The 25750-nt window shown below is 41.9% G+C and overlaps 1 protein-coding gene across 3 annotated transcripts in view; it reads right to left on the bottom strand.

Moving 5' to 3' along the window:
- Positions 1 to 1582: 1582 nt before the first annotated feature.
- Positions 1583 to 25750, bottom strand: part of CUNH18orf8 (chromosome unknown C18orf8 homolog) — a 24595-nt gene continuing 427 nt past the window's right edge. Inside the window, exons 2-20 of one of the 3 annotated variants that reach the window (XM_018566747.1) lie at positions 24496 to 24572; positions 23340 to 23424; positions 22058 to 22114; positions 21065 to 21151; positions 20813 to 20953; positions 19030 to 19130; positions 18207 to 18296; positions 15102 to 15207; positions 14913 to 15024; positions 14655 to 14699; positions 13321 to 13374; positions 10506 to 10634; positions 10312 to 10418; positions 8723 to 8842; positions 7535 to 7612; positions 5720 to 5824; positions 3922 to 3990; positions 3402 to 3627; positions 1583 to 1959 (exon numbers count right to left, since the gene is read on the bottom strand). In XM_018566747.1, coding sequence (XP_018422249.1) covers positions 1880 to 1959; positions 3402 to 3627; positions 3922 to 3990; positions 5720 to 5824; positions 7535 to 7612; positions 8723 to 8842; positions 10312 to 10418; positions 10506 to 10634; positions 13321 to 13374; positions 14655 to 14699; positions 14913 to 15024; positions 15102 to 15207; positions 18207 to 18296; positions 19030 to 19130; positions 20813 to 20953; positions 21065 to 21151; positions 22058 to 22114; positions 23340 to 23424; positions 24496 to 24572 — 1869 coding nt within the window. In that variant the 3' untranslated portion in view covers positions 1583 to 1879. Of the gene's footprint in view, positions 1960 to 3401; positions 3628 to 3921; positions 3991 to 5719; positions 5825 to 7534; positions 7613 to 8722; positions 8843 to 10311; positions 10419 to 10505; positions 10635 to 13320; positions 13375 to 14654; positions 14700 to 14912; positions 15025 to 15101; positions 15208 to 18206; positions 18297 to 19029; positions 19131 to 20812; positions 20954 to 21060; positions 21152 to 22057; positions 22115 to 23339; positions 23425 to 24495; positions 24573 to 25750 lie in introns of those variants that run through there. The other 2 variants (XM_018566748.1, XM_018566749.1) reach the window with 2 other exon arrangements.

The raw sequence follows: 25750 nt of genomic DNA, 5'->3' as shown, positions 1-25750 counted from the left end.
ACTCTTGAACTTCAAGCAGTCCCAAGTTCTTGTTTTCAATGGGCTTGTTACCGTGTGATTGCTTTTTGTCAACCCCTCAGTTGGACTTCCAATAGTAGATTTCCTGTGTCTCCCAATGGATGAAAAAGAAAATGCAATTTTTGTACTTGCTGTAAAAACCTTTCCTTGGGGTCCATTTAAGGCGCACAAGTCCCACCCTTCTGTTCATGCTCTTGGTACTGCTTGCTGTAACCTATGGCATGCTGGGAATAGGAGGGTTATCCTGGGATGGCCTATAAATGTTGCCAGCGTCCAATCCTCCTGAAGGCGGTAATCTGACCCAAAGAGTAAGATGACTTCCTGTGTCCCTTAATGGATTCCAAGAAAATGATTTTACAGCGAGTATAACAATCCTGTTTTCCTCTTAAATACTTATTTTATTTTACTTGGGTAGAGAGGGAAATGGTTATGTCAGATTTGTATCGCACTGTGTCCCAGCTAGGGGGGGATTTACCTCACTTTCGGCCCTGGTAAGCACACAAGAAGTGAAAAGACCTTCTGCATGGAGGCAAAGACTACAATAATTTAAAAAAACAAAAAAACAAAAAGGTTCCCAATCTACTATAGCAAAATGGTTTATTATTGCCCGTCCCTCACTGAAGAGACTTCCTGCTTCTGTGACCATACAGGAAATTAGGGAATATGTCCTGAATGGCTAAAGAAACCGTGATAACCTGACATAGGTTCCCACCTTTTCCTAAAAGAGTGCTTTATCCACTTTTCACATTTCTGCTTTGGGCCTGATTATTCAGAGATTAAGTATTGACATTAAGCAAAACATACATTGTAGTAAAACATTTTTTGCAATATTGTCTCGGGCGTACAAGATATACCCTAGAAACTTTGACGTCTTCTTTAGCCCTCGTTCACACCTGAACGTTTTGTAGCGCGTTCTACGCTCAAAAATATAAATCCCATTGTTTTCAATGGGTCTGGTTCACACCTTGCCGTATTTCAGCCCGTCCCTAACGTGCTACAAAACGGCCCACGCCTGAAAAAGTACATGTACTACTTTGGGCTGTTTTTTGTTGCGCGTTTCCATTGGGATACAGCCAAGTAGCCCTCGGAAACACGATTTTTTTTTACCGCGAATTGCAGTAAAAAAACGTGCGACAAACGCACATATGCAATACGCCTAGGTGTGAACCAGGCCTTAGGGTTTATCTCCTACGATTGAAGGTCTTCAAGTGATTACATTTGTGCTGCCATAATGGTTGATGTGTATTTCTGACAAGAATATATATTTGTATTTTCCCAGGGCCACGAGTGAACAAAGCCAAGGTTCAGGCAGCACGAGAAAGAATAAGAGGCACAGAAAATGAAAGACTTCTTGCCCACTAGGGTGACTGTGTACACTATAAAGACCCCCATGCTCTGGAGGAGGGAACAGAGTCAGCTGGAGCTGCAGGACCATTTAGGCACCACCTCTCACTACAGCTGGCAGCCTCAGGAAAGGAACTCTTCCATGACAGCAGTGTTATAGCAATGACTTCCACATTGCTAAAGAAGTTTTCCCACATGTACATAGAAGTTACATTTTTATTGGGAAAGATGTTTTTTTTTTTGTTCTGTACAATCTCTAATTTATGGACAACCCCCAAATTGTTTTTGAAATGCAAAACCAATGCAAGTTCCCCAGGTCCTTAATTTCAGATGGAGTCTTGTTTTATCATGAAGTAAAATATTATATTTTATGAACCAATTTGCTAATACATTACTTTTATACTTCGAGAATACATGAGCCGAATGAAGAAAGAAAGGAGCTCACACCATTTTATAAGCAGAATCTGCATGGACTTTATTCTTAATATAATACATTTGTACAATTTTTATATGCAGGCTACGCAGAGCTAATCTTCAGCAATGCTTGTTCACCAAACCGCTGTCTGAAGAAGGTCACATGTTCCTCACAGTGTTCTCCTGCAAAGAAGAAATACGGTGGAAGGTTGGAGAATAGACGAATGGTCTTGCAAAGTGGAACACCAACTAAACCTTAGTTTTGGACAGTGTGGTGAAGGGTTAGACTCTGTACTATTTGTTCCCCTTCTAGAGGGGCTTTCCTTTACTTTCTGCCACAGTGGCAAGTATTACAGAGAGGAAGCAGGATTAAATTTCCCAGCGTATAACACCGCACAAAGAAAACACTACCCAGGCTGCTAAAGTGTTTTTATTGCGATCTGTCCAAGTTGAAGAGCATTCTACTCATTTCTGTTCTAGTGACCACACTCTCCAAAAAGGTTTAGCAGGAGTTCACTTCTATTAAACGTTGTAGGCGATGTACACAGTGCAGACATTACTTCCAGTTTTCATTTTTAAGGAAACTAAAATTGAATTGTATAGTTTTTCTAATTAAAATATGGCAACTTGATCACCTGGTTTCATTTATTTATATACCTCTCCTTCGTAACAACCTCATGAAATGGGCACTTATGGACTTAACAGTTTAAAGTAACCAATAAGGATCAGAATTCACTTTGGAAAGTCAGATCAGTACAAAATGGATTCCAACTGGCTTAAGTTTGTAATATATTTTTTCAAAAAAAAAATCCATTAGTATACAATAGTTCTAGTTCACATGTTCAGCATAAGAATTAGTGGATAATTCAACGATACTGAAGGAAAGTAGACTTCAATTTGCATGGGGATATTTCCTTAGGTTACTGAATGTAAAAATTCACAAACATTAAAAAATTATTTTTGCTTAACACATGATTGGATGATGGAAATCAGCAGGGATTCACTAAGCTAAGGGAAAATGATCTTGCAAAGTGAACAGCCTATTTGCCTTTAGTAAACCTACCTCTCACAGTCAATTTAAGATTGATACATTTGGGTAGAATAACATAACTTTTTCCTAAAAACATGTTAAGATCGTTAACGGAAAAAAAATATATAACTGATTGTCTTGCAAACGTTTTATGTAGTTTGCTCAGAATTTGCAACTTTTCTTGAAAGACAACTGTACATTTGATAAAAATTAGAATATCTCACCCTCACCATCCTGGAGTAGGGCCCCATACAGGTCTATGGAAGTGCACTGTGCAGGACATTGCTATGCTACTGAGGTAAGAAGGAATATGAGGGGGGGACTACAGTAGTGTTTATCAATTGTACCAGAGGGGACAATATCCACTTCATCTTCCGCTTCTGGGAATGAGCTCTTGTAGTGAGCCCCTGCCCCATAATACTTTGAGTGAGCCCCTGCCCCATAATACTTTGAGTATAAGTATTTATTCCCACATCATACATTTAATAAAGGAAAGTAGCTTTCTCCCACATGTATTATCTGCCCAAGACAGTCTAAAAATGAGAAATAGAAATATCTTGCTGGGAGTATGCACTCTAAGGTTACAATATCTAACCTGGTGTGAAATTGGGGTTTCCTCGAAGACGCTGGTTTCTTTGCTCAAAGAATCTGAAGACTGTGTAGAAGAGCATGTCATTAGACGTCTGCTTTGCAGCATCCAAGAACTTGCGAGACGATACACTGTCATGTCCACCAATGCTTCTCACAAACCTCAGAGCTGCCAGAACTTGATGTTTAGATAATAAGACTTCAACAATCTCATCGTTGGCTGTGGAAAGCCTCTGCATAGATAAAGGAATCATGTATGAAATGTATTAACCTTGCACACACACTGTTGAGATGCATATTGCCCAGGCTTGTTATGCCTTCAAGATGTTCTTGTCCCATGTCACTACCTACACTATATTCCCTTTGGTACATTTACATTTCGGTATAAAAAACAGATTAATGATAATCTTTACATTCCACAACCATTAGCCACAATACTTGGTCCGTTGCCATGGCCAATACATACTTGATTTTATACATCATATTATCCATTTAGTGCCCAATATTTTAGAACAAACAATAATTACCTTTAACATGTCGAGGGAAAGCTGGTGTGCAGGGGGATAGACACTTTCTAAAGACAGCAACAGGCAGGCCTGGAAATACAGTAAATAATGAGAAGCCAGAACTATTCCCTAAAGAAGATTCTATTACAGCTCAGATTTACCACTATACTGTCCATAAAAAGAGGAAAAATAGGCTTTTTGTGCCCAACATAGAACTCTGTTCGCGGAGTCCATTGAGAAATACCTTCAGGTTATACTGCCGCCTGCAGAAGGATGGGCAAGAAACACCTCCCAAAAAACCTATAGGCCAACCCAGGATACTCCTACTGCCAGTATGCCTCATGTAGCAAAGTATTACCCGTTAAACATAGAGAGGGTTGGGACCAGTGCCCCTCAATTAACTCCAAGAAAATAATTTTACAGTGAGTACAAAAATCCAATTTACTTCCTCATCCATTGAGAGACACAGGAAGTCTAAGCTTCAGGACACCCAAAAGCAGTCCAACCGAGAGAACCTAGGAAACAGTTGCTTGATGCCGAAAAGCCCTAGAAGCACTCGGACTCAATAGAAGGCACCTTGACAGGAAAGGGTAGAACCTGATCAGTCCTTTGTACAAGTGGTTTCCCATGTAGCCCCTCCAGAGACATTCCTCTCTCTACTCTCACCCATAAGGAAGTTTTCTTTGTGGATGTCGGCTCCATGAGGCAAGTTTCTGAATTGTCAGCCGCCTTATCCTGCAAGGAATCCTTTGTTTTGTTTTTTGAGGATCAGGACTTACATCTTACCTAAGCTAGTTCCCGCCTTTCACCTCCAACAGACATCTGTCCCCGACCCGCAAGGGCATGATGGACATCTGCTAAACTGTGAGGTATTATACAACCACCCTGTGATAAAAATCTTATCCTCACCCTAAACAGCTGCTAAACAAAAACCATATAAAAAAGGGAATAGTGCCAAGCTCTAAAATGTCTATAATTTAAAAGTGCCAAGTCAGTGAAAAAAAACACATTTTTGCAATCCTCTTAAAATCAGAAGAGGGTAATTTGTCAACATACATAAAGTTTAATACAGTCAATAAATGAAAAATAAACCATAATGTAAATGTCGTAGTCCATAGCAACAGGTAATCAAAAACAATAATAAATTGGTTTTCTCGTGCGAGTTATCCGCCAACATGTGTCCTCTAACAAATGTTTGAATGCACACCACTCCCTGTAGATTCACCCATCATGTGGTGGTGTGAATCACAAAGAATGAAAACCTCACTGACTCCGCCCATCACATTTTTGTCACCTCCTACGAGCACTCCTGATAGGGTTTAGGCTTGTGTTAATGGGGAAACAAAGCATACATTTGACATCAGTATATGATGGATCACAGACCATTCAGAATTCATTGACAGGTACATTTACCCTGCGGGTGGCCTGCTTTAAATTGGTTTTGCATTCCCATAGATTTGAATGCATAGATAAACTGCTGTGACACGAACAAAAGCTCGCCAGCATAGGTCTAATAAGGTTGGCGACATTTTTTTTATATGTGCAAGTTCCACTAACCGAAAAATCCTGGCAACAACTATAACCACACTCAATTTGCAATACAAATGTAAAAAAAAAAAAGCCCAAGCGTCCTTTATACCTAAAAAGAGGAAATTAGAATAGAAATACGGATCATATAAAACCCCCAGGGTGCATTTCATTTTTACATGTGGACAGGAAAATAACAGGAAGCTAACTGCTTGCTATGGGCCCACCTCATGCTATACTTCCTCCACTTTGGTAAAAGGTCAATCATAGAAGATGTGTGGAATGAACATACCAGAGGTTTGGAGTCACTGAGCACGTGATACTGGAGAAACTGGTGGAGCATATAGAAGAGGTTGTGGTGTACCAATGTCTTTATTACCAGTTCATACAGGTAGTGCTGCAAAAGAAAGAAGAGGGTATATAGTGAGAGCTCATGTACTGTTATCTGATTAATAATAGACTGGATGGGTTTTTAAAGAGAACCAGTCAAGAATGGATATTTGCAAAAATGTGAACCTTCTCTCTGAAATGGTTATATAAAAATACAGCCCTACCTCACGGGGATACCCGCTTGTTTTATCCTGTGAATATATTCTAACCCTCCCAGTGCAGATAGATTAGCTCAGTGGCAGGCTTTAATGCTCCTAAACATGCGGCCCTATCTCCTGCCTCACCTCAGTGGGGGCTGAATGAGGTCAAACGGTCCAAGCCTTCAGTAGCATCTCTTATTTCCAGTTTAATCAGTGTTTTAGAAGCACTGACCTGGGGTTTAGGGCTGCAACAACTAATCGATAATGAGAATCGTCAACAATTCTCATTATTGATTAGTTGCTGCTGCCGTTGCTCTGTTCCACTGTTCTCTTGTCTTCTATGGGAGCCACAGTGGTCTGTGTCCCTTCTCGCCTGTATCAGCGCCTGTGCTTCTACATTACCCGTGCCTCTGTTGCTCCCCCGTGCCCACGCTGCCTCTCTGTTGCTCTCCCGCTCTCCCGCGCCCCCTCTATGGTGCCGCTGCTGCCCCATTGCCCTGCTGCCTGCGGTAGAAAGCCAGCGCCAAACCTCCCATCCAGTGGCTTGGAGAAATAACCAAACTGCTATTATGAACTGCAATAGCAGGCTGGCTATTGCACCTGCCCACAGCCTGCTGTCAATCAGCAGAGGAGGACCTGAAGGAGAACTTTCTCCTCCTTTGGTCCCTCCTCTGCTGACTGACAGCAGGCAGTGGGTGGGTGCAGTAGCCAGCCTGCTATTGCAATTTGAAATAGTGAATAGCAGGCTGGCATGCTGTATTTACATTCAGCTGCCTCAGCAGGCAGCTGTCATTCACCTGTGAAGTGGAAAGTTGGCACTGGTCGTCCAACAGACCCCCTAATGTCACCTTAAAGAGAACCTGTTGCCTCCATTGCGCTATCACATAGGGAGCTTGTAAAAAAAAAAAAAAAAATTGCAGGCACACTAATGGAAACACAGTCAGGTACACATATGTATGAAAACGACAATTGCGCCAATTTTTGTGTGTTATTTTAAATAAAAGATTAGTTATTTTATTATATTGACTTGGAGTTTAGTTCAGATTTTTTTAAATGCATGAAACTAATTAAAATGTCTAATATAATACATACAATTATTTAAAATAAAAACATTTTGGCCTAAAAAAAAAAAAAATTCTACTGTGGAATGTGCAATGCGGTGCCATTCATTTCAATGGCACCCCAAACATGCTTCCCGCCCGCAGTGAGATTGCCCACACTGGAACGCATGGTACTGCATTCCACTGTGGTGCGATTATAAAAAATTGTGCATGCAGTTGTATTCCGAAATAAACTTTCTTAGTAAAACTCCAGTTGTGTATTTTAAATAAAAGATGTTTTTTTTAATTTTCCTATTAGCTGATTAATCAAAAAAATATTCAGCCAACTAATTGATGAAAATTATAATAGGTAGTTGCAGCCCTAGGTAGGTTATAAAATAGGCCTCGTGGGGGCTTCTAGAAAATGGAAGTAAACAGGAAACAGCAATACCACCCAAAACTCTTCTACAGGGAGAACCATGAACAGTGAAAAAACAAACAATAGCAAGGTCCTAGAGAAATACATGCATAAAATACCTGTACAGGGATCTGAAACTGGTTCAGAGAACGGATGTACTCCATGAGGACAGCAATGATGAACTTATGTGGTGCCTCCTAGGGAACAAATCAATGCATGACATGTATTTATTAAAAGGGGCATTCCAATGACAGTAAAAATAAACCTTTGACAGCATGGAGGCCAGGCTCGCTCCATTTTATGGACCAGATCTGGCACGTGGTGCATTGCGTTTAGACGCGTTTTTGACACGTTCCAGTGCGTTTGGGTTGTTACTTAGCTTAAAATGGGCTTTTTAGGTGCAGTCCAGTGCGTTTAGACCAGAAAAAAATAGTGCATGGAGCATTTTTTTCCCTGCAACAGAATGGACTGCACTGGTGTGATCAGAGCCCAGAAATACCATAGGAATACATTGGGATGCATTTCAGGTGCGGACAAAAACTGTTCCGATCCGGATATGGTGTGAGAAAGCCCTGAAACTGCTGACTGACAAAGGTGTGGTCACACTTTCAATCAATCAACCTTATCATCCTGGTAAGCAAGTGCACAGTTCATGTAGACCCAAAGCGGAGAAATCTGCATTCTCTCCTGGGTCACATCTGCTCAGCTATGACAGGAGGAGTTTTGTAGTGGTTAGATAAAAAGTGCTCAGTGGAAAAAAATATTCAACATTCTCCCGTTATCAGCAGGACAACGTCCTAACATCATGTATACTATATAGGGATGCACCGATACCAGTGCCGATACTTGGCATTTTCACTAGAACTACCAGAGTTGCAGCGGTTGCGGCTGGGACTTAGCTCTGGCGCTCCACCACTGTCCTGAAATCATTAGTCTGTATTGTTTTAGAAAAACTGTCACATGACAATAAACAAAAATTTATCAGTACTTGTGTCTGTAAGTACTCGGCAAGTACCAGTACTCGCAAAACTGGTATCTGTGCATCCCTTTATTTATATTTATAAAAACAAAATCATACATTAAAACAGAGATGTACAACTCCCAGGAGCTCCATGTGCTCCTTACAAATGACAGCTGCCTCCTAACTTTTGAATTTTTCTCTAGTCTAGTCTTGGAGCTCAAAAGTATCGGTACTTGTATTTGTACTTGTACCGAGTACTGTACTTGGTATCGGTGCATCCCTAATATACTACATAATATTCTGTGTTGCTTTTATGTCCCTTGTATGAGAAACCAAGCTGACTCACCTTCAGGTCAGTGAATACAGACAATACATGTGTGTACATGTCGGACTGGTCTATGACAGCTTGTCCACGCACAGGCCTCTTCACAAGAGCATTACTTCTACCTTGACTGGTCTCAACTGCCTGTAATCACAAAGAGAAGAGTTCAGCTCAGAACATGTACTACTCTGCAATTACATCTAATGATTGTCTGCAAACATTCTCTGAGATCTAATGTAAATGTCCTATTTCATTTTTATCCATCGAGTGTATCTCTATTCTACCTCATCCATCCGGTCTTATTCTGTACAGGGAGAAATAGTAAAGAACTTCTGATCTGCATACTTTTCAAAGAACTGAAGCTACTAGATTAGCATTACAGCCAGGCAAGCAGAATTTATGGAGGGAAAGGAGGCCATATCATTTTCTTATCAAAGGTTTTATTTAAAGCAGAACTCAGGGCAAATCAAATCTCAACCCTTGCAGTGGAGCTACCCCCACACTGCCAGGGTTACGGCCACACCCTGGTGCCACCAAAATGACAGTCATTTTGGTGTCACCCCCTATGAAAAGTCAGGCACTCGGTCACGAACCGTCAGGAGAGAGGAGGGGACCCGAGAGCATACCTCATCCCGCCGGGTGAACGTCCCCTCCTCTCTCTGCCGGCGTCCGTCACCAAGATGGCCACCGGCAGGCGTCAATAAGAAGACCGCGCGATGACGTCACGGCGGGGTGTCACCCAGCCTCGGGGAACCCCAGAGTTCACAATTTATCTAGGAAGCTAAAATAACAAAGTTATACTCACCGAACTGTGATCCCGGCTTGCTCTTAGACTGCTCCCTTCAGCCGTGCTCCGCCTCTGCTTCAGTGGTCTAAAGTCCAGAATCATCACATCCTATACAGTGTATAGAACATGAGGATGCACATTTTTATGCCACCTATAAAATATCTTTGCCCATTATTTCCTTGGTACTAACCCCAGATTGTAGTGAAATTAATGCAGAAAACAGCAGTCTCCACTGAACATGGGTAAAAGACTATTTTGTGGTAGTTTTGCAGGAGGTTGATGGCACCTGGCAGGTGATGTGTTGCTTCAGGGAAGTTCTGTGGTGTGCCAGGATGCACCTCATCCATCCGATGGAAAGGACGTCCATTGAGAATCCAAAGACTGCTCAGAGACCTAATGGACTTTAAAGAGGAAGAGAACACACGACACAGTATCCTCTTCCCCCCGCCCCCCGTCTCCCTTGCGTGTCGTTGTCCTTAAAGCTTCGGCCTGTAAATGCTTCCCCCCTCCCTTATCCCTCTTACCTATTCCCCCATCACACCTGATGCTTTCTGAAGTTGTTATACATAGTTTGTTTTGTTGAAGTAAAGGAATTTCATGAATGACATGGTGGACCCACAATGTCTTTGTCTTGTGCTACATGCCAGGCATCATGCCGCTGTGTGACTGTTATGTATTTGTATGACTGGGCTGTATTATGTAGTGTATTATTGAGCTGTGTCACAGTACCCTAATAAAGTATTTGTTTTGATATATTTTATATATAAAGTATATTTTTTCAAGAAAAAACAACCCATGTCCTTGGCCAGACAATAACAGATCTTACCACTGTGTAGCTGTGCTCAGCCTCCAGGTACTTCTTGTATTCACAGTTGAGTTTGTCGAAGACTGTAGCAATGACTGGCAGGGATTCCCGCTCCATCTCCGATAACACTGAGGAACGGACAACATAGCATTGTTTGGGTTCATGCTGTTACTATGGGTATTTTTCTGTTATCATATAGTGTTGTCAGCACTTACTTTGTGAGCAAACTGATAAAATGACAGCTTTACAGTCTTTGCGTTGAAGCAAAAAATCCATTAGTCGGCCTTTGTCTGTGAGCAAGTACACAATAGGCTGCAGTTTGATACGGAGGTACCACAGGTAACCTGAGGACATAAAACAAATACTCCAGAGTGAGAGGGGACAGGCACAAGAATAACTGTACTTTTAGAACTTCTCTTTCCATAACTAATATTTGTACTCTCCCCAACACATACACATTTCCACTACAAATGTGTTGAAAAATACCGGAGGACTCACATTTAAGAAGTCATCTGCGGGAAGACGTCCGGTTGGGTGTCTAGGTGAATACAGACCTAGAGGGTCCAGTAATCTGGTGGGTGATCTGCCTCTGTCGCCGAGCGCTGCGAACGGAGGGACAACAGACTCTTGCACGGACTCAGCTGGCCAGGCTGAGCCGCTGTAGTCAGGGGCACTGTAGGTCTGAAGCGCTGTGTGATGTCGGCTTCCTGTCAGTAGGCTCGGGAGGCAGAGCGGTGGTTCGTGTGGTGGCAAATGCCGGCGGAAGTTGTAAAGAGGTCAAAGGAGTATTGGGGACTGATGCAAACTGGGTCGGTAGCTCCCCGTTTCGAGGCGGAGCCTCTTTGTCAAGCAGTGATCGGCCAAAATAGGTGGAGATTGCGGGAGAATCACTTGGGCTTAAAAATGACAACTGGGCGGAGTTAGGATCTCATAAACCTTCCTAATAGGTAGAATTGTGAGAAGGGGAGTATGTTAATAACTGCCCACTCAATTAGGAAACGGCACTTGCGTGGCCCAATGGTATAAAAGGAATACATCTAGTGTTGTGTTATGGAAACATGTATAAAAACGGATGTCAAGGCTAAAAATCATCTTTTATTGTTATAGAAGTCTAACATTGTTTAAAAAAATAATAGATAATTGAATAAAAATGAATAAAAGTATCCAATGTTGGTGTAACATTGAACACTAGGTGCAATTCAAAGGAACCTCACCCATCTAGTGGGATCTGGTGGTGTGAGATTAAAAACAATAAGAGATGGAAAGGATCTAAATGGTGGTGTGCCTAGTGTGTATATCCAATAAAATTTATAAAATGGTATTAATTTCAATTTCCTCATTGAGACCTATTGGAACCAAGGTATTAAGCTTGTATATCCAATAGGTCTCTCTTTTGCAGAGGAGATGGAACCTTTCTGAGGAGGATAATGAGTTAGAGATGTGTTCGATGGCGAACACTTTTAGGTCCTCAATTCTCTTATTGTGTTTGAGCGTGAAGTGGCGAGGTACACTGTGTTCTAGGTCGCCCTTTATTATTAGGCGTCGATGGTCACCTATTCTGGCTCTTAAGGGTCTTACCGTGCGACCCACATATAAGAGACTGCAAGGACATTGTAGGCCATAAACCATGTGGTCGTGAGAGCACGTTATGAACTGTTTGATGGTGTGTGAATTCTGGAGATGGTCTTGAAAGGTGGATTGGCCGTGCTTAATAAATTGGCAGGTCAAACATCTGGATTTTTTACACTGGAATACTCCTGTTCTGTTATCAAAGAGAAAATGTTTAGGGCGAATTTCTGGGCCTTGGAAGGAACGACTGGGGCCCACCATATTTTTTACACACCGGGACTTTCTAAAGTTGATTGACGGCTTGGGCGGTAGGTGTGGACCCAATTTTGGATCTTTTTGTAAGATATGCCAATGTTTTTGTATGACTTTTTGGATTGCAGTAAAGCTATTGTTGAAAGTGGTGATAAAGCGGATATTATTATTATTATTATCTTTGGTGGTTTGATGATGGGTTATATCTGGGGTCTGATCAACTTTGGTTTGGCCTGAAAAGGCCTCCGTGATGAGTTCCTCAGGGTAATCTTTTTTTCTGAATTTGTTGAGGAGTAATTGACTAGATGTCACATAAATCGCTGGTTTGGGTACAATTTCTCCTAAGTCTACAAAATTGACTCTTGGGTATATTTTTCTTCCACCTTGGGTGGTGGCAGCTCTTATAGTGAAGGTATGAGTTACCTCCAGTGGGCTTGACATAATTGTTGGTAACAATGTCAAGCCCGTTAGAGGACAACTCGAGATCAAGAAACACCAGTTTGCTCCTGTTGGATTCAAAAGTGAACGAAAGGCCAAACTGGTTTTGGTTACAATGAGCTAGGAACTCGGGCACGCACTCGGTGGGACCGTCCCAAATAATCAAGATGTCATCGATGTATCTGCCGTAGAACACTAGCCGGTTGGCAAAGGGGTTGTTACTCCAAATGTGACGGGCCTCCCAGTGTCCCATCGTTAGGTTGGCGTAACTGGGGGCGAAATTTGCCCCCATGGCTGTTCCCTGTGTCTGCAAGTAAAACTTGCCTAAGAAGGAAAAATAATTATGTTTCAGGGCAAACTCAGTGCAGTTCAGGATGAACTGTGCTTGACTATGATGGATAGAGGATGTAGTGAGAAAATGTTGCAGGGCATTGAGACCTACAGAGTGGGGAATGGATGTATATAGAGAAGTCACGTCTAGGGACATCCAGCAGTAGGACGGGTCCCATTTGTAAGATGACAGTAATTCAATGAGATGGCCAGAGTCTTTAATGTATGAGGGGAGAGATGTGACAATGGGTTGCTTATATTTTGTTTTAAGGCAAAGGTAGGCAATCCTGACACTCCAGCTGGGGTGAAACTACAAGTATCATGAGGCATTGCAAGACTGACAGCCACAGACATGACACCCAGAAGCAGAGGCATAATGGTATTTGTAGCTATACCACAGCTGGAGTGCTGAGCAAAAGATACAACAGCCTGGGCACTTACCTTCACTAGCACTGATTATGATATCTGGCTGAAAGACAATCCAAGAAGAAGAATCTGTTAGTTAAAGAACAATACACACTATTTGGAACAAAGTGACAACACTGCAGGTTCCTTACAGACAAGCTACAAAGTACGGATGCACCGATAGAGTATTTGGGCGAGTACTTGTACTATTCTCGATACCGGAACTTCTGGTATCAGGAAGCCGGACCGCGTGTAATGACTCGCCGCCCCGCTTCCCGATTGGCCGAAAAGCTGGCTCCATGCTTCGTCATCGGGTGCATGGAGCCGGCTTCCCAGCTAATCAGGAAGCCGGGCGGCGAGTCGTTACACGCCGCCTGGCTTTCCGCGCTTTATTAGGAAGCTGGGAGGCGAGTCGTTACACGCCGCCTGGCTTCCCGGCTAATCAGGAAGATGGGAGGTGAGTCGTTACACGCCACCCAGCTTCCTTAATGTGACTTCCGGTATCGGTATTGGCGACTACCGGAACACAAATATTGGTACTCTTAGCCGTAAAAGCGGCATCGGTGCATCCCTACTACATAGCACAGAGAAGTGGCCATAGCGATGGCAAGAAATGATACTGAAGCCTCTTTTTACATTCATAGAAAATATCTGGAGTTTAGGAAGCGAGAGCAGAAGGGAGGGAGGACATGCACGGCAATGCTGCCTTACTGCATTCCCAGACAACAGATTTATTAAGGTTGAAGCCTCCTGCCTGACAAACAGCTCACACTGACTGTTCACATATAAACAGCCCTTGCCTGGTATCAGGTTTATATATCCCGAGTACCAAATTACCAAGCCTTGTTTCCTGGCTGCTAAACAGTACACACTGACTACTAATCCACTACTAGCCCTTGTATGATATGGGTTTTATAAATCCTGTATATCTCCCACTTCACCTGACCCAAATAGATTAGCCATTTTACAGCACTGCTGACACCACTGCTGCTTGAAACTGCTCGGCTGACATTGGAACCTACTGCTATTTATTAAGATTCCAAGGCTGTAAACTTGCTAGTCTGAGCTGTGTCTCCCTGGAGAAAGCGCTCAGATGGGTGCAAACTTCAGGGCTGCTCTCCAATGCCGTTTACATATAAAACGTAGAAGTTTATTTTCCCTTCTTCCAGCCTAAAATGATTGGAAGCAGTGTAAGTCATAGTCTGCTTATCTGTACCTTTCCAATGTTGCCTAGCCCTGTTCTAGGATAAAAAATACACCCTTAAATATATGTTGAAGACCTTTTTAGCAAAGCATATTTCAAGGGATCCTCATCCAGACTTTACAGATGACGCACAGGCTCAGCCTGATAATCATTATAGAAAGGATACAGAGTTTGCATAGAACTGGAAGCTGTCCAGCCACAGCCGAGGGACCTGCGAATGAAAGAACACATTTCAAACAAATCGATAAAGGAAATAGGGACTAGATTTTCCCGTACCTTGTTGGTTTCTAACTTTTGAACTTTATATTGGTTTAACAAAATAAAATATCAAAATGTCACCATCATAATAAAAGATTACTTTAAATGAACAGTAGGACAGAAATAGAGGGAAACACACACTGGCTCCGACCATAGGAATACATACCTGTCATGGGGATGTGGAATGGATGTATAGAGCGGGCAGGAAGCACTGGCTGGTGTAAGATTAGTGCGCCATCATACTCTCCTCGCAGGCGAATGTCGAAGATCACAGATGTCTGAACGGAGAAGGAATGAGTGCTCAGAAATGCATCGTTTTACAAGTTATAGCTAAACTCATGAAATGCCTTCTTACCTCAGTATCCTGGTGATGGACTACTACTAAATTATCTACAACGTTGAGTGCAAACTTCCCTGTTCTGTTTAGTTTCAGAATGTGCATCTTTTTACACTGGCCTTCCCTGAAGAAAGAAAGAATACAATTACTATGAAGGAGAACATTCCGATAAGCTGTAGGAAGATGGGGCTTATACACATGACTGTCAGATGTAAACAGATAAACGGTTAGCTTTTTTTTAAATCCATTGTCTGTTTAAAACTTGTACCTAGCATTAAAGCTAGGGGCACCCATAAAAAACATAGTTGTTGAGCATGCTGGGCTTTCTAAAAATAAAGCCCAGAAAGCCTGCATGCCTTTTTTCTATCTCTGTCTAACTAATCTACAGATTATTTTATACAGTTATACAGATCTGATCTCCTCTGCATTCAGTTGAGTGTAATTTGATTTGCTGCAACTTAGAGAACTACGGGGGTTAAGGCTTTTCCCCATAGTTCTCCTTAGGGTAACGGGAGGACACAAACTAGCGCCCTCCCGTCACCCTAGGCTCAGTATACCACGAGCTGTAGCTCATGGTATACGGAGACGCCGCAGTATAGCTCGCGGTATACGGAGACGCCGCAGCTGAAGCGGATCCCGACAATAATGTCTCGATCCGCCCAGCTGCGTGAGTTACAGCTGGCTCTGCCTATCTAGAGGCAGAGCCAGCTGTACAGCTGACAGCAGCCGGCGACTGCTGTTAGAAAACAATGCAAACAGCGGGGGATTCCTCCATCAATGCTCGTAAGTGGAGGAATCCGTTACATATTCTTTGTTCAGCCTGCAGGTTGAACGAAGAAAATATAAAACGTGTATCGCCGGCTTTTGTCTATTTACAAATTAAGATGTTCAGGTTGTTTACTAGACAGTAAATCAGCTTCCACAAAAGTTAGCGCTGTGCCTCAGGTTCGCCACCTGCTGGCCGCAGAGTGTAAACATTTCATATTTACCCAACTAGAAAAATATAGAAACAAATCTTTCTTTAACCAAAGCTGACAGATGGTACAGGCACAGATTGTTTTCTATCAATAGCAAACAGAGAAGCACGCACTTTGCTAATGAATCATGCGTATTGAACCATTTGGCCTTTTGCATCTGTGTTTTAGGCAGTGACCTATTATGACTTCAAAAATGGCGGCTGCAGTCTCCGTATCTTTGAAGGTGTTCTTTTGCAAGTATTGGCAAGAAGACAGAAAGCTTTGTTTCGTAATTATGATTCCTTGGGCCAATGGCCTTAAGAAATTGTACTGTGTTCTCGCAAGAAATTTCTTAAAGAGTAACTCCACTTTTGTTGAGAAAAAAACAAACAAAACAATCCTTTCTAGGAGATCTATTTACACTGGAAGGATTTTAATAGAATGTGCTGCAGATTCAGAACTTTTTGTTCTGTAGAAAACAGCTGTCTGCGTCGCCATGCCCTTTCCAGACTGATTCCTGAACTGGAGGGTCTGTGTTCATTATAATCAGCTGGTGCACTTTCCGTGTCGTGAAGAGGAGAGTTGCAGTGTTGGCATCTCTTTAATTGTACTGAACTGTATTGTACTGTACTTTAATTGTATTACATCACTTCCGCATTCACCTGTCAGTCATCTGGCTGCTATAGCCAGAGAGAAGAAGCTGATGAAGCAGATCACTGCTTCATCAGCTTCTTTTGGGGTCCACAGGTGACTTTAGGGGTCCTAGAGACCCCTAATGTCTCCATAAAGAGGACCTGTCAGTGTGCCTTTGCTATTATATAGGGGGATTGTTATCCCCCTATATAATAGCAATAACAATAAGTGCAAAAAAATTAATATAAATAAAAATAAATAAAAGTCACATATAAAAAAGTAAAATAAAATAAAAGTCAGATATAAAAAAAGGGGAAAAAACCCCCCAAAATGTTTAACTCCCCCACCCTCACGTTTACGCGCCTATAAACGTAAATACGCGTCCGGTGCCCCAGCGCGCAAAAATTACAATTGCGCTACACGTGTTACATATCGCCGCGAACGTCGCAGTGAGAGCAATCATTTTAGGGCCATCAATCACTGATAACACTAAACTGATGAGCGGTAACAGCTTTTAAAGCGTCGCCTATGGCCAATTTTGGGTATTATCGTTTTTTGAGGTTTCGCGCGCGCACGCAATTTTAAGGCTTGACATGTTTAGTGTCTTTTTACCCGACGTGACCCCATCTTTTATATTTTACCAAAAAATTGGGTAATAATAAATGTTTTATCATTTAATATAGGGGAAACTGTTTTTTTTTTTTAAATTTCGGTAATTTTTCCTTAATATAGTAAAAAAATAAAACCCCCAGTGGTGAATAAATACCACCAAAAGAAAGCTCTATCTGTCCCCAAAAAAGGGTATAAAATTCATTTCAGTACAGCGCTGCATGACGGAATAAATGTCAGTCAAAGTACCGCAGCGCTGAATACTGAAAAATGGCCTGGATGGGAAGGGGGTTTAACACCGCGGATGTCAACTGGTTAAAGCAGACATCTCTCAAAATCGGTCAGTCAATCACAGAAGCAGAATACGACATTTCTGAGGGCGTTCTGTACACTAAATGTATACAGAACGTCTCCAGGTAGCCATATTGCATATTTCTGACATTTTTAGAAAATCACAGCTGCTACAGTTTTACATGGAAAGGTCATTTTTTATAAAACTAAATTACAGTTTGTGTAGCAGTTATAGTGTGAAATATTATATATATATACAGTTTTTTTTCTACGATTGTTTTAATTTTCTACCGTACAGTCTCCCTTTAACACTGTTTGACGGCCACATTATGCTGCCTCTACATATATTAGGCCTGAAACAGGCCTCCTATCATATTTTAAAGCAATCTCTACTACTACAGAGCTTGTGTGATTAAAAATAGCAGAGAAACCCAACAAACATCCTATGGATACAGCAAACATGGACAAGCAGCCATTCCTCAAAATGCAGAGACAGACAGGCTTTGCTCGGGGAAGGGGGTCAAACAGCTTGATCACTTGCAATCTTTCCATTGATATTTTGGGAATTTGAGCAACACTAATAAGTGTAACCCAACACATAAATCAAACTCCTTTTTAATTCTGAATTCCATACCGTGGTAAGTGATAAAGGACAACCTCAGCTCCTGGGCTGCTGGAAGCTTTTGCATGATGTCTCAGGAATAGAACATAAAGCTGCCCATATCTAACAAGAAAAAGGAAGACAGGACAATGGAAATATTAACATTTGAAATGAAGATAGAGAAGTTTAAGATGGAGTGTAAAAGTCACTTTTATATTAAAGGATAAAGTGCACGTTAAGATAAAGTGCACTTATCCTTTTGGCTCTCAAGCTGACCTACCTGACCCCTTCCTCCCCCTGCAAACGTGCATACTTCCCTAGTTCCAATGGATCCGGCTTCAACCTACAGGGAAAGTCTCCCTGTCCTGGCTGCACCTGCGCAGTACATTCCCAATGACTTCTATTAGGCCGCCTCCCGGCTAGGAGGTGGTGGTAGATGAGCCCTATAAACATCAATGAGGATGTACTGCGCAGGCACGGCCAGGCGAGAGAGACGTCCGCTGCAGGATGTAAACATTGTAGGCCGGGCCCATCAGGAAAATGGTTAGGGTCAGCTCAAAAGGCCAAAAGGATGAGGGCACTTTGTTTTAAAGTGACCTTATCCTTTTAAATACAAGCCACAATAGTTTATAAATAACATTAACTATACAAATAATCCTTTGATAACAGTCTAAAATCTATAGGTGGTATTCTCAAGAGATGCAGTACTAGCTGTACTCATGAAATGTACATGGGAACGAACAAGTCCAAGACTAAGACAAACCTAATTAGAAGGATCCAAAACCAAGGATCATGTGACTGATGGCTAACACTTGTACACGTTCTAATCCCCCTTCCCCATTTCTGCAGTGCTTACATTGTCGCCATTGCGATGTCTCTTTCAGAAATCTTTGCTGGCTTTATGTTGGATACTGGTAACTCGATTTCAAACTTTGCCATCTTTGACATTGTTCCACTCTGTTGGGAAGGAGAATATTAAAACTGGATAAGGTGCTAAGAAAACGAGTCTGGAATTAAGGCAGAACTGTTGGCAAAAATGTTTCTAACCCTTGCAGAGGGGCTACCCTGCACTGCAAGCGTTAAGTGCTTGTTTATGTCTAGGTGCTGAAAAAAAACAAACAAAAAAGTTATATTCACCCAAGTCACAGAGTCAGCTGGCTGCTACTTCAAGCCCTGACACCTGTCTCCTTCTCTGCGGCAGCGATGGTATGTGCCTCGGCGTCCTCACGCCCTATACACTGTGTATAGAAGGTGATGACTCAAGGATCCTTAGACTGCTGCAGCAGAGGGAGAGAAAGAGGGAGAGAAAGAGGCTCCAGGGACTGGTTTAAGAACAAGCCGGCTCGGAGGATCGCGCGAGTATCATTTTTTTTTTTACCGCACCTAGACAAAAACGAACACTTAACCCTTGCAGTGCGGGGTTGCCCCACTGCAAGAGTTGAGAACATTTTGCCCGTGGGTTCTGCTTTAATAGAAGGGGCTTTTCTGTGCACACATGAATCAGGAGCAATAGCGTGATTGTAATACAAAAATGTACTTATTATGAAGAATGCCTTTTCTCTAAATAAAACCCTGGCACAATGAACATCATTTACTATGTTTCTGAGCGCCAACTAGTACCCATAATGTGTAGTGAAAGTCGTTGGCATAGCTCTTCCCGAGGGAACGGTTTATAACTCACCCCCTTAATCTTCTTCTATACAGAAACTGGAATATTATATTTACTGCCTATTGCCTATCATGTGCAACTTGGCACATGTCTCAGTGGCTGTTACTGACCACATCAGCCATTTAAGATATGGGAGCAATAAAGGTCAAATGTGGTTTGCCATTACTCAAAATCATTTTCCTTTAAAGCAATGCCCATGGCTGAGATTTCTATTCTTTATAAATAAACCAGCCCTACATCCCAGGATATCCTGTGGGGCATTCATCAAAACTGGAGCAGACAAAATCTGGAGCATGGCAACCAATCAGCTTCTCTCTTCAGTCTGTTCAGTTAAGATTTGAAAATTAAAGAACGAGGCTGATTGGTTGCCATGTTCCAGTTTTGATTAATTCCCTTCTGTGTTTTTTTTTTATTTAAAAAAAGGAAACTAGTGCATGAAATGGAAAAAATATTGCTGTGTCAATCTTATTCTCAGTTATATAGACTCATCCACTTTGCCCATTCAGGTGACAGGTTCTCTTGTAAGAAAAAAAAACCCCACACGCCAACACTTACCTTCCCTGCCACAGCACTACAGCCTAACCCTGTGTGAGCGCAGGGTTAATATTTCCACCTGGTGTTAAAGCAACAGTGTTCGGGCCTGGAGATTGGCCTTCAGACTCTAGAACTGCATCATGGGAGGAGATCACACGCTCCTCCATAACCAGAAGGACCAGGTATTTACTGAAGGCTCTGATGGAGCAATAGCATGGTGGGGAAGCACATCTTAGGTGAGCATCAGATGGATTGGGAAGTGTTTCTTACTATAATTGGGCAAAGTGACATTCACTTACGTAATTGGGCAAAGACAGAATGTATCAAGTGCTTCTGACATTCCTAAATGTGGTTACTCCATAAAAGAATAGCAATGATCTCAGGGGCCAAACCCACCACTGGAGTTTCTGCTTTAGCTACTGCAGTGCTGCCTTACCTTGAAGTGGAATGGCTGCAGCACATTACATAGGCTGGCAGTAGACAGCAGGATGACACTGCTCTCCGGACAGTACATGTACCAGTTCACAGTGATACTCTGACTCTTCAGTAACTTCAAGTTCCGCTTTTCAGCCTGCACCTGCAAACGCATCAAACTTCCCATTAAAGGACCTGTACACAAGCCACAACTTTATTTGTATAGACAGACAATAGAGGAGTACAGCTGTCATTTGTTTATCCAACAGGATACCTGATAAAATTCAATTCCTTGGTCAGTTATGAAGACGATCTCTGTGGCGCTGGTCCAGCAAAACCCCAAAATCTTGGCATTTTTTGTCTACAAAAGAAAAATCTTTATTTTCTGCAAGATGTTTAAAAGGATATTTGATTAACCTATACAGCCATGGCAACATTTCTTCTAGTTTCAAAACAAACAACAACTTATTTTTAAGGATCTTTCAAAAGTATTTACAAGTCAACAGATGGAAAGTAAATGGATGACACACACTCATTGAAAACTACACAAACATTAAACTAAATAGAATATTTAAAGAAGAACTCCAGGAAATGTGTGTGGGGCTACCCGAGCACTGCAAGGGTTAAGTGCTCATTTTGGTTCTAGGGATGAAAATAAAGAATATATAGTCACCTAATCCTCTGTCCCACTTGCCTGCTAGACCAGTGCCCACAGCCGTGACGTCATCCAGTCGAACGCAGCTGCATTAGACATGAGGACGCTGAGGGACATTCCACCACCAGGGCATTGAGCGTGCGACTGCCACAGGCCTGAGGATCAGGTGATTATATTTTCTTTATTTCAGCCCCTAGACCAGAATGAGCCCCTGCAGTCAATTAATCATTATATATAGCCAATAAAAAAAATTCTGAAATGTATACTGTTAGAACAAAGTCCTAAATTGTTTAACAAATTACTTTTTATCCGCATAGAATACAGTTCCATGCATAGACTAATAGTGAATGTTTCACAGAATACAAGGCGTTCTTTGAATGGGAAAGGAGAGAGGAGGCAAGATAAATGATACCATTGATTCCCTGAATAAGAGGCGCAGCAGGCCACAAGTATAGTGACATGAATGAAAGTGTACATTTAAAAAAAAAAAAAGGAGCAGCAATTCTGCAAGTGGTGTACACGTTTTTACACAGCAGATTTTAATAAAAGAGGTTTGCCTGGAGTTCTCCTTTAAATCATATTGGCCAGTAAAGCATAACACAAAGCCCTTACCTTACATTCTTGGGAATACTCTAGCTGAGAATAATCTTGAATTAGGTTGAGAAAATCCTAGGAAATGGAAACCAAAAATAGCGCGTGATGAAAGTGATAGAACAGCGCTGTATAGATGAAAAAACAAACAAACAATGGTTTTGTATGTTTGCTGGGATCTGCAAACATCCCTAGGGTTACAGTTCCACAATATGCTCTAAACCAGGCGTGGGCAACTCCGGCCCTCCAGCTGTGCCTTAACTACAAATCCCAACATGCTTCAACCTCTGAGAATCATGCCTGTAACTGTCAGTATTGAAATGCCTCATGGCACTTGTAGTTCCGCAACAACTGGAGGGCTGGAATTGCCCACCCCTGACCTAAACTGTACCAAGTACCACTGTACTATGGTTGTCACATTACATGATGAAATGACCTGAAACATTGCTTTTTTTTCTTCTTATCATTTCATGATCAACAAACATCAAAAATCATTTGGCTGGCAATTTATTTTCGGCTGCGCCATCCACTTGTCACTACAGCACCTACCGAGAGACAACAGGGGACATACTGCTTAGGTGTGCGATAGGATATCTGCACTAAAACTGTACCAAGGTACAAACGTAGGTGGCCAGAAGCATTACATGAAGGGTAAGCCCGGTCAAAAATGTTTTCCCACATATTAGTGTGATGACAATGCAGAATTCTAACCATTTCCACTACAGCAAAAAAAAAAATCAGTCATATCCTTTTATTTTTATCATAAAATTGCAATAGACTCCCAAACTTTACTTGCAATAATGAACCCACATCAAATAAATATGCATTGCCCAGCAAACTATTTCTTTGCATTTTAGCCCATACAGCTGCTCCTCCAACTCTCTCAGCTCAGCTTCCCTGAACTTCCTGTCCAGATCACAAGGGACAGAGTAGACTCCAGCAGCTGTCAATCTACTAGCTTGGAGAAGGGTGAAGGAAGGAGGGAGCATTGAGGAGGGGAGAGTCTCGCCCTGCTGTACCTGTGAGGTTGTGGAGACACACACACACACACACCTTTCTAGCACACACAATGGTGGCTTTGTAGGACCCGGCAAGAGAAAGGAGCCACCCTAAAACAGGATATCAAGGCCAGTGCTCAGGGGACCAGCTCATTCTGCAGAAACTAAAACTTTTAAACATCAAGAAGTAGCATCCATTGTAAGTGATATATTCAGCATTTTAAATAGTTTAAAAAACTTTTACCTTTAATATCACTAAGTGGAACTGCCCAGCACTGTTCTATAGAGATCAACAAACGACTCACCACAGTTTTAGCAGTTCTTTGCACAGCAAGAATTTTGTTTCCCAATGAAAACTTGATACATTTCACTTCTCCTTTGTCTTCCATTCTAGAAAATAATAATACAGTAAGCTGGCAGTAGGCATGCACAGACCGTATTGTATACAATTCAACAATCTCACTAATGTATGGGGCACAGAATACCACAGAGGGGAACCATGGGAGATCATTCTACCAACAGGGATAAAGTTCCTACATGATGTGTGATTATTGTCTGCCGGATACCTGTGACATGTCACACCATCTGGAGGGGACAATCAGCTGACGTTCTCTGTATTGGAGGTATGTAATGTGTCTTCTAAGGATGTCATCCTTCAGAAATGAACAATCATACTCTGTGTGGCGGCAACTACAATAAAGAACACCTAAGGTTTGCCTCCACTAGGGACTCCTCCATGCTGCCATCATAATAAGAAACTCCAGAATAAACAAATCTTTTTTTAGATTTCTACATATATGCTATAAAAAAAAAACAACTTTTGTCTCCGAGGCTGGCAGAACTGCTGCTATGATAAGTAGAAAGTCATCATTTATTCGCCATCTCTTTATATTTATTAAGAATTAATGACAAAAGCACTGAACAAAATTAGAATTTGGTTAAAGCAGACCTTTACCCATAACTTTAAAATAACAACCAACACACCTTTAGAAATGTTTAGTAATGACAATCTACAAACTCATACTTCTAGATAATTGCCGGCTTTGTATATCTTATTTCTCTTTTCCATTCTTCTGACAGTGGCCATGTTTACTAAAGGCAGATTACTAGATCTCCTTTTACTTCCTGGTACTCTGACACATGTGACTAGACATGTGACCATGCACATCATCTCAGGGGAGGAAAATGCCTTTCCCTGAGATATCATGAGATCACAGATGAGATTTCCCATCAATGCTCTGCTGATGACAAGACAATCCCAGTGTGCATTGCTTAGGTAAACTGAAGTGATTTTGCCCTTTCAAAGCAGGAAGTGAATTTAGTGCAAGTGTAAGTATTTCACAATCACAGCATTTTACTCCTGACATGTCTATGTTATTATTAATCATCATACACAGAGGGATGCATTGATAGAATTAGATTTTTGAGTGTAAAGGTCCGCTTTAAGAAGAATTATGTTACCTGAAAGAAATGGGGATTCGATCTTCTGGGCCCTTTACTACAACTCCTGTGGCTCCTCCAGACCGCACTGCAAACACCTTTAAGGAAGAGAAGTGACTTTGTGTAAATACCCAAATAGCTCATTAAATTGTATGTCAAATGTCACTCTGCAATAGGTTCACATCCTAAAGACCATGCAAGTACAGAATACATGCTGATCTGCCAGAAACGCACTCAGCTCCGAAGTCCTGTTGTGGGCTGACACACAGAATTTATGTGGACTGAGTGGTGTCTGCCCTGCGGCTTTGTTACACCCCCCCCCCCATCCCCCCAAAGTGTCCTCTGTAGTAATGTACCACTTTGTACTCCTCCTCAGCTGTGAAGGGAACGGGAGGGCAGACAGGATAAAGCACTGTTTAGGGTACAATCATTTGTCAGGATATCACTGTCAAGTGACAAAATAAGCAGCTGAGCCCTCCAGGAGGTAAGCCATTAGAGAAAGCGATGCTGGTTGGCGAACAGTGATAGGCCATGTGACGCAGTGACGGCTGCCACGGTCAGGAGGAGATCATGAGGAAAAGGAAAACAGAGATTAAAAAAAAAGAAGAGGAAATGAAAGAGCATGTTAAGAGAAAGCGTACAACATAATAGATGCACAGTAAGGAAGTCAGTGTGTCTGCATGCAATGATTGAGCTTGAGATAGAGGGAAAAGCAGATAAAAGACAGAAATATTCAAACAGAACTCCAAAGGAAAACAAAATAAAATAAATAACGCATTAAAAGATAAAATAAAGATATAGCTATTGCTGCAGCATTCCCCTTCAATCTAAAGATTCCCCACACACTGTTGTTTTTTTCGGTCACTAGATGTCTTCAGTCTGAGGGACAGCATCATTCAACCAACCTTCTCTGAGCCCAGGTCATCGGGGACCCATCCCAGCCTGTGACTGGACAGTGAAATGAAAAGCAGCATTAGTAAAGAACTCATCTCTCTGTCACTCTGCTCCCTCCTCTTATCAGCATGCTTCTGGTCAGCACATAGACTGCTGGCCACCTGTGCAGGTATTCCCTCTTGCACACCAATTCTGTTGTACAGGAAGTGCAAGAGGCTTACAACAGGTCAAATTCAGGTACTTACACAGCTTGCATGAAGAAATACATTCAAAGATGTATGTGATTATGAAGCTGCACTGATCTGTGACTTGTATGTCTATGTAGAATGTAAAGTAGTACTAAAGGCTACTCGGTTTTTACCTTAATGCATTCTGCTACCCC

This window comes from Nanorana parkeri, unplaced genomic scaffold, assembly GCF_000935625.1.
Source record: "Nanorana parkeri isolate BGI_ZX_2015 unplaced genomic scaffold, ASM93562v1 scaffold971, whole genome shotgun sequence".
NCBI lineage: Eukaryota > Metazoa > Chordata > Amphibia > Anura > Dicroglossidae > Nanorana > Nanorana parkeri.
Note: the sequence above shows the minus strand (reverse complement) of the source record. Positions and strands in the feature narration are given on the sequence as shown.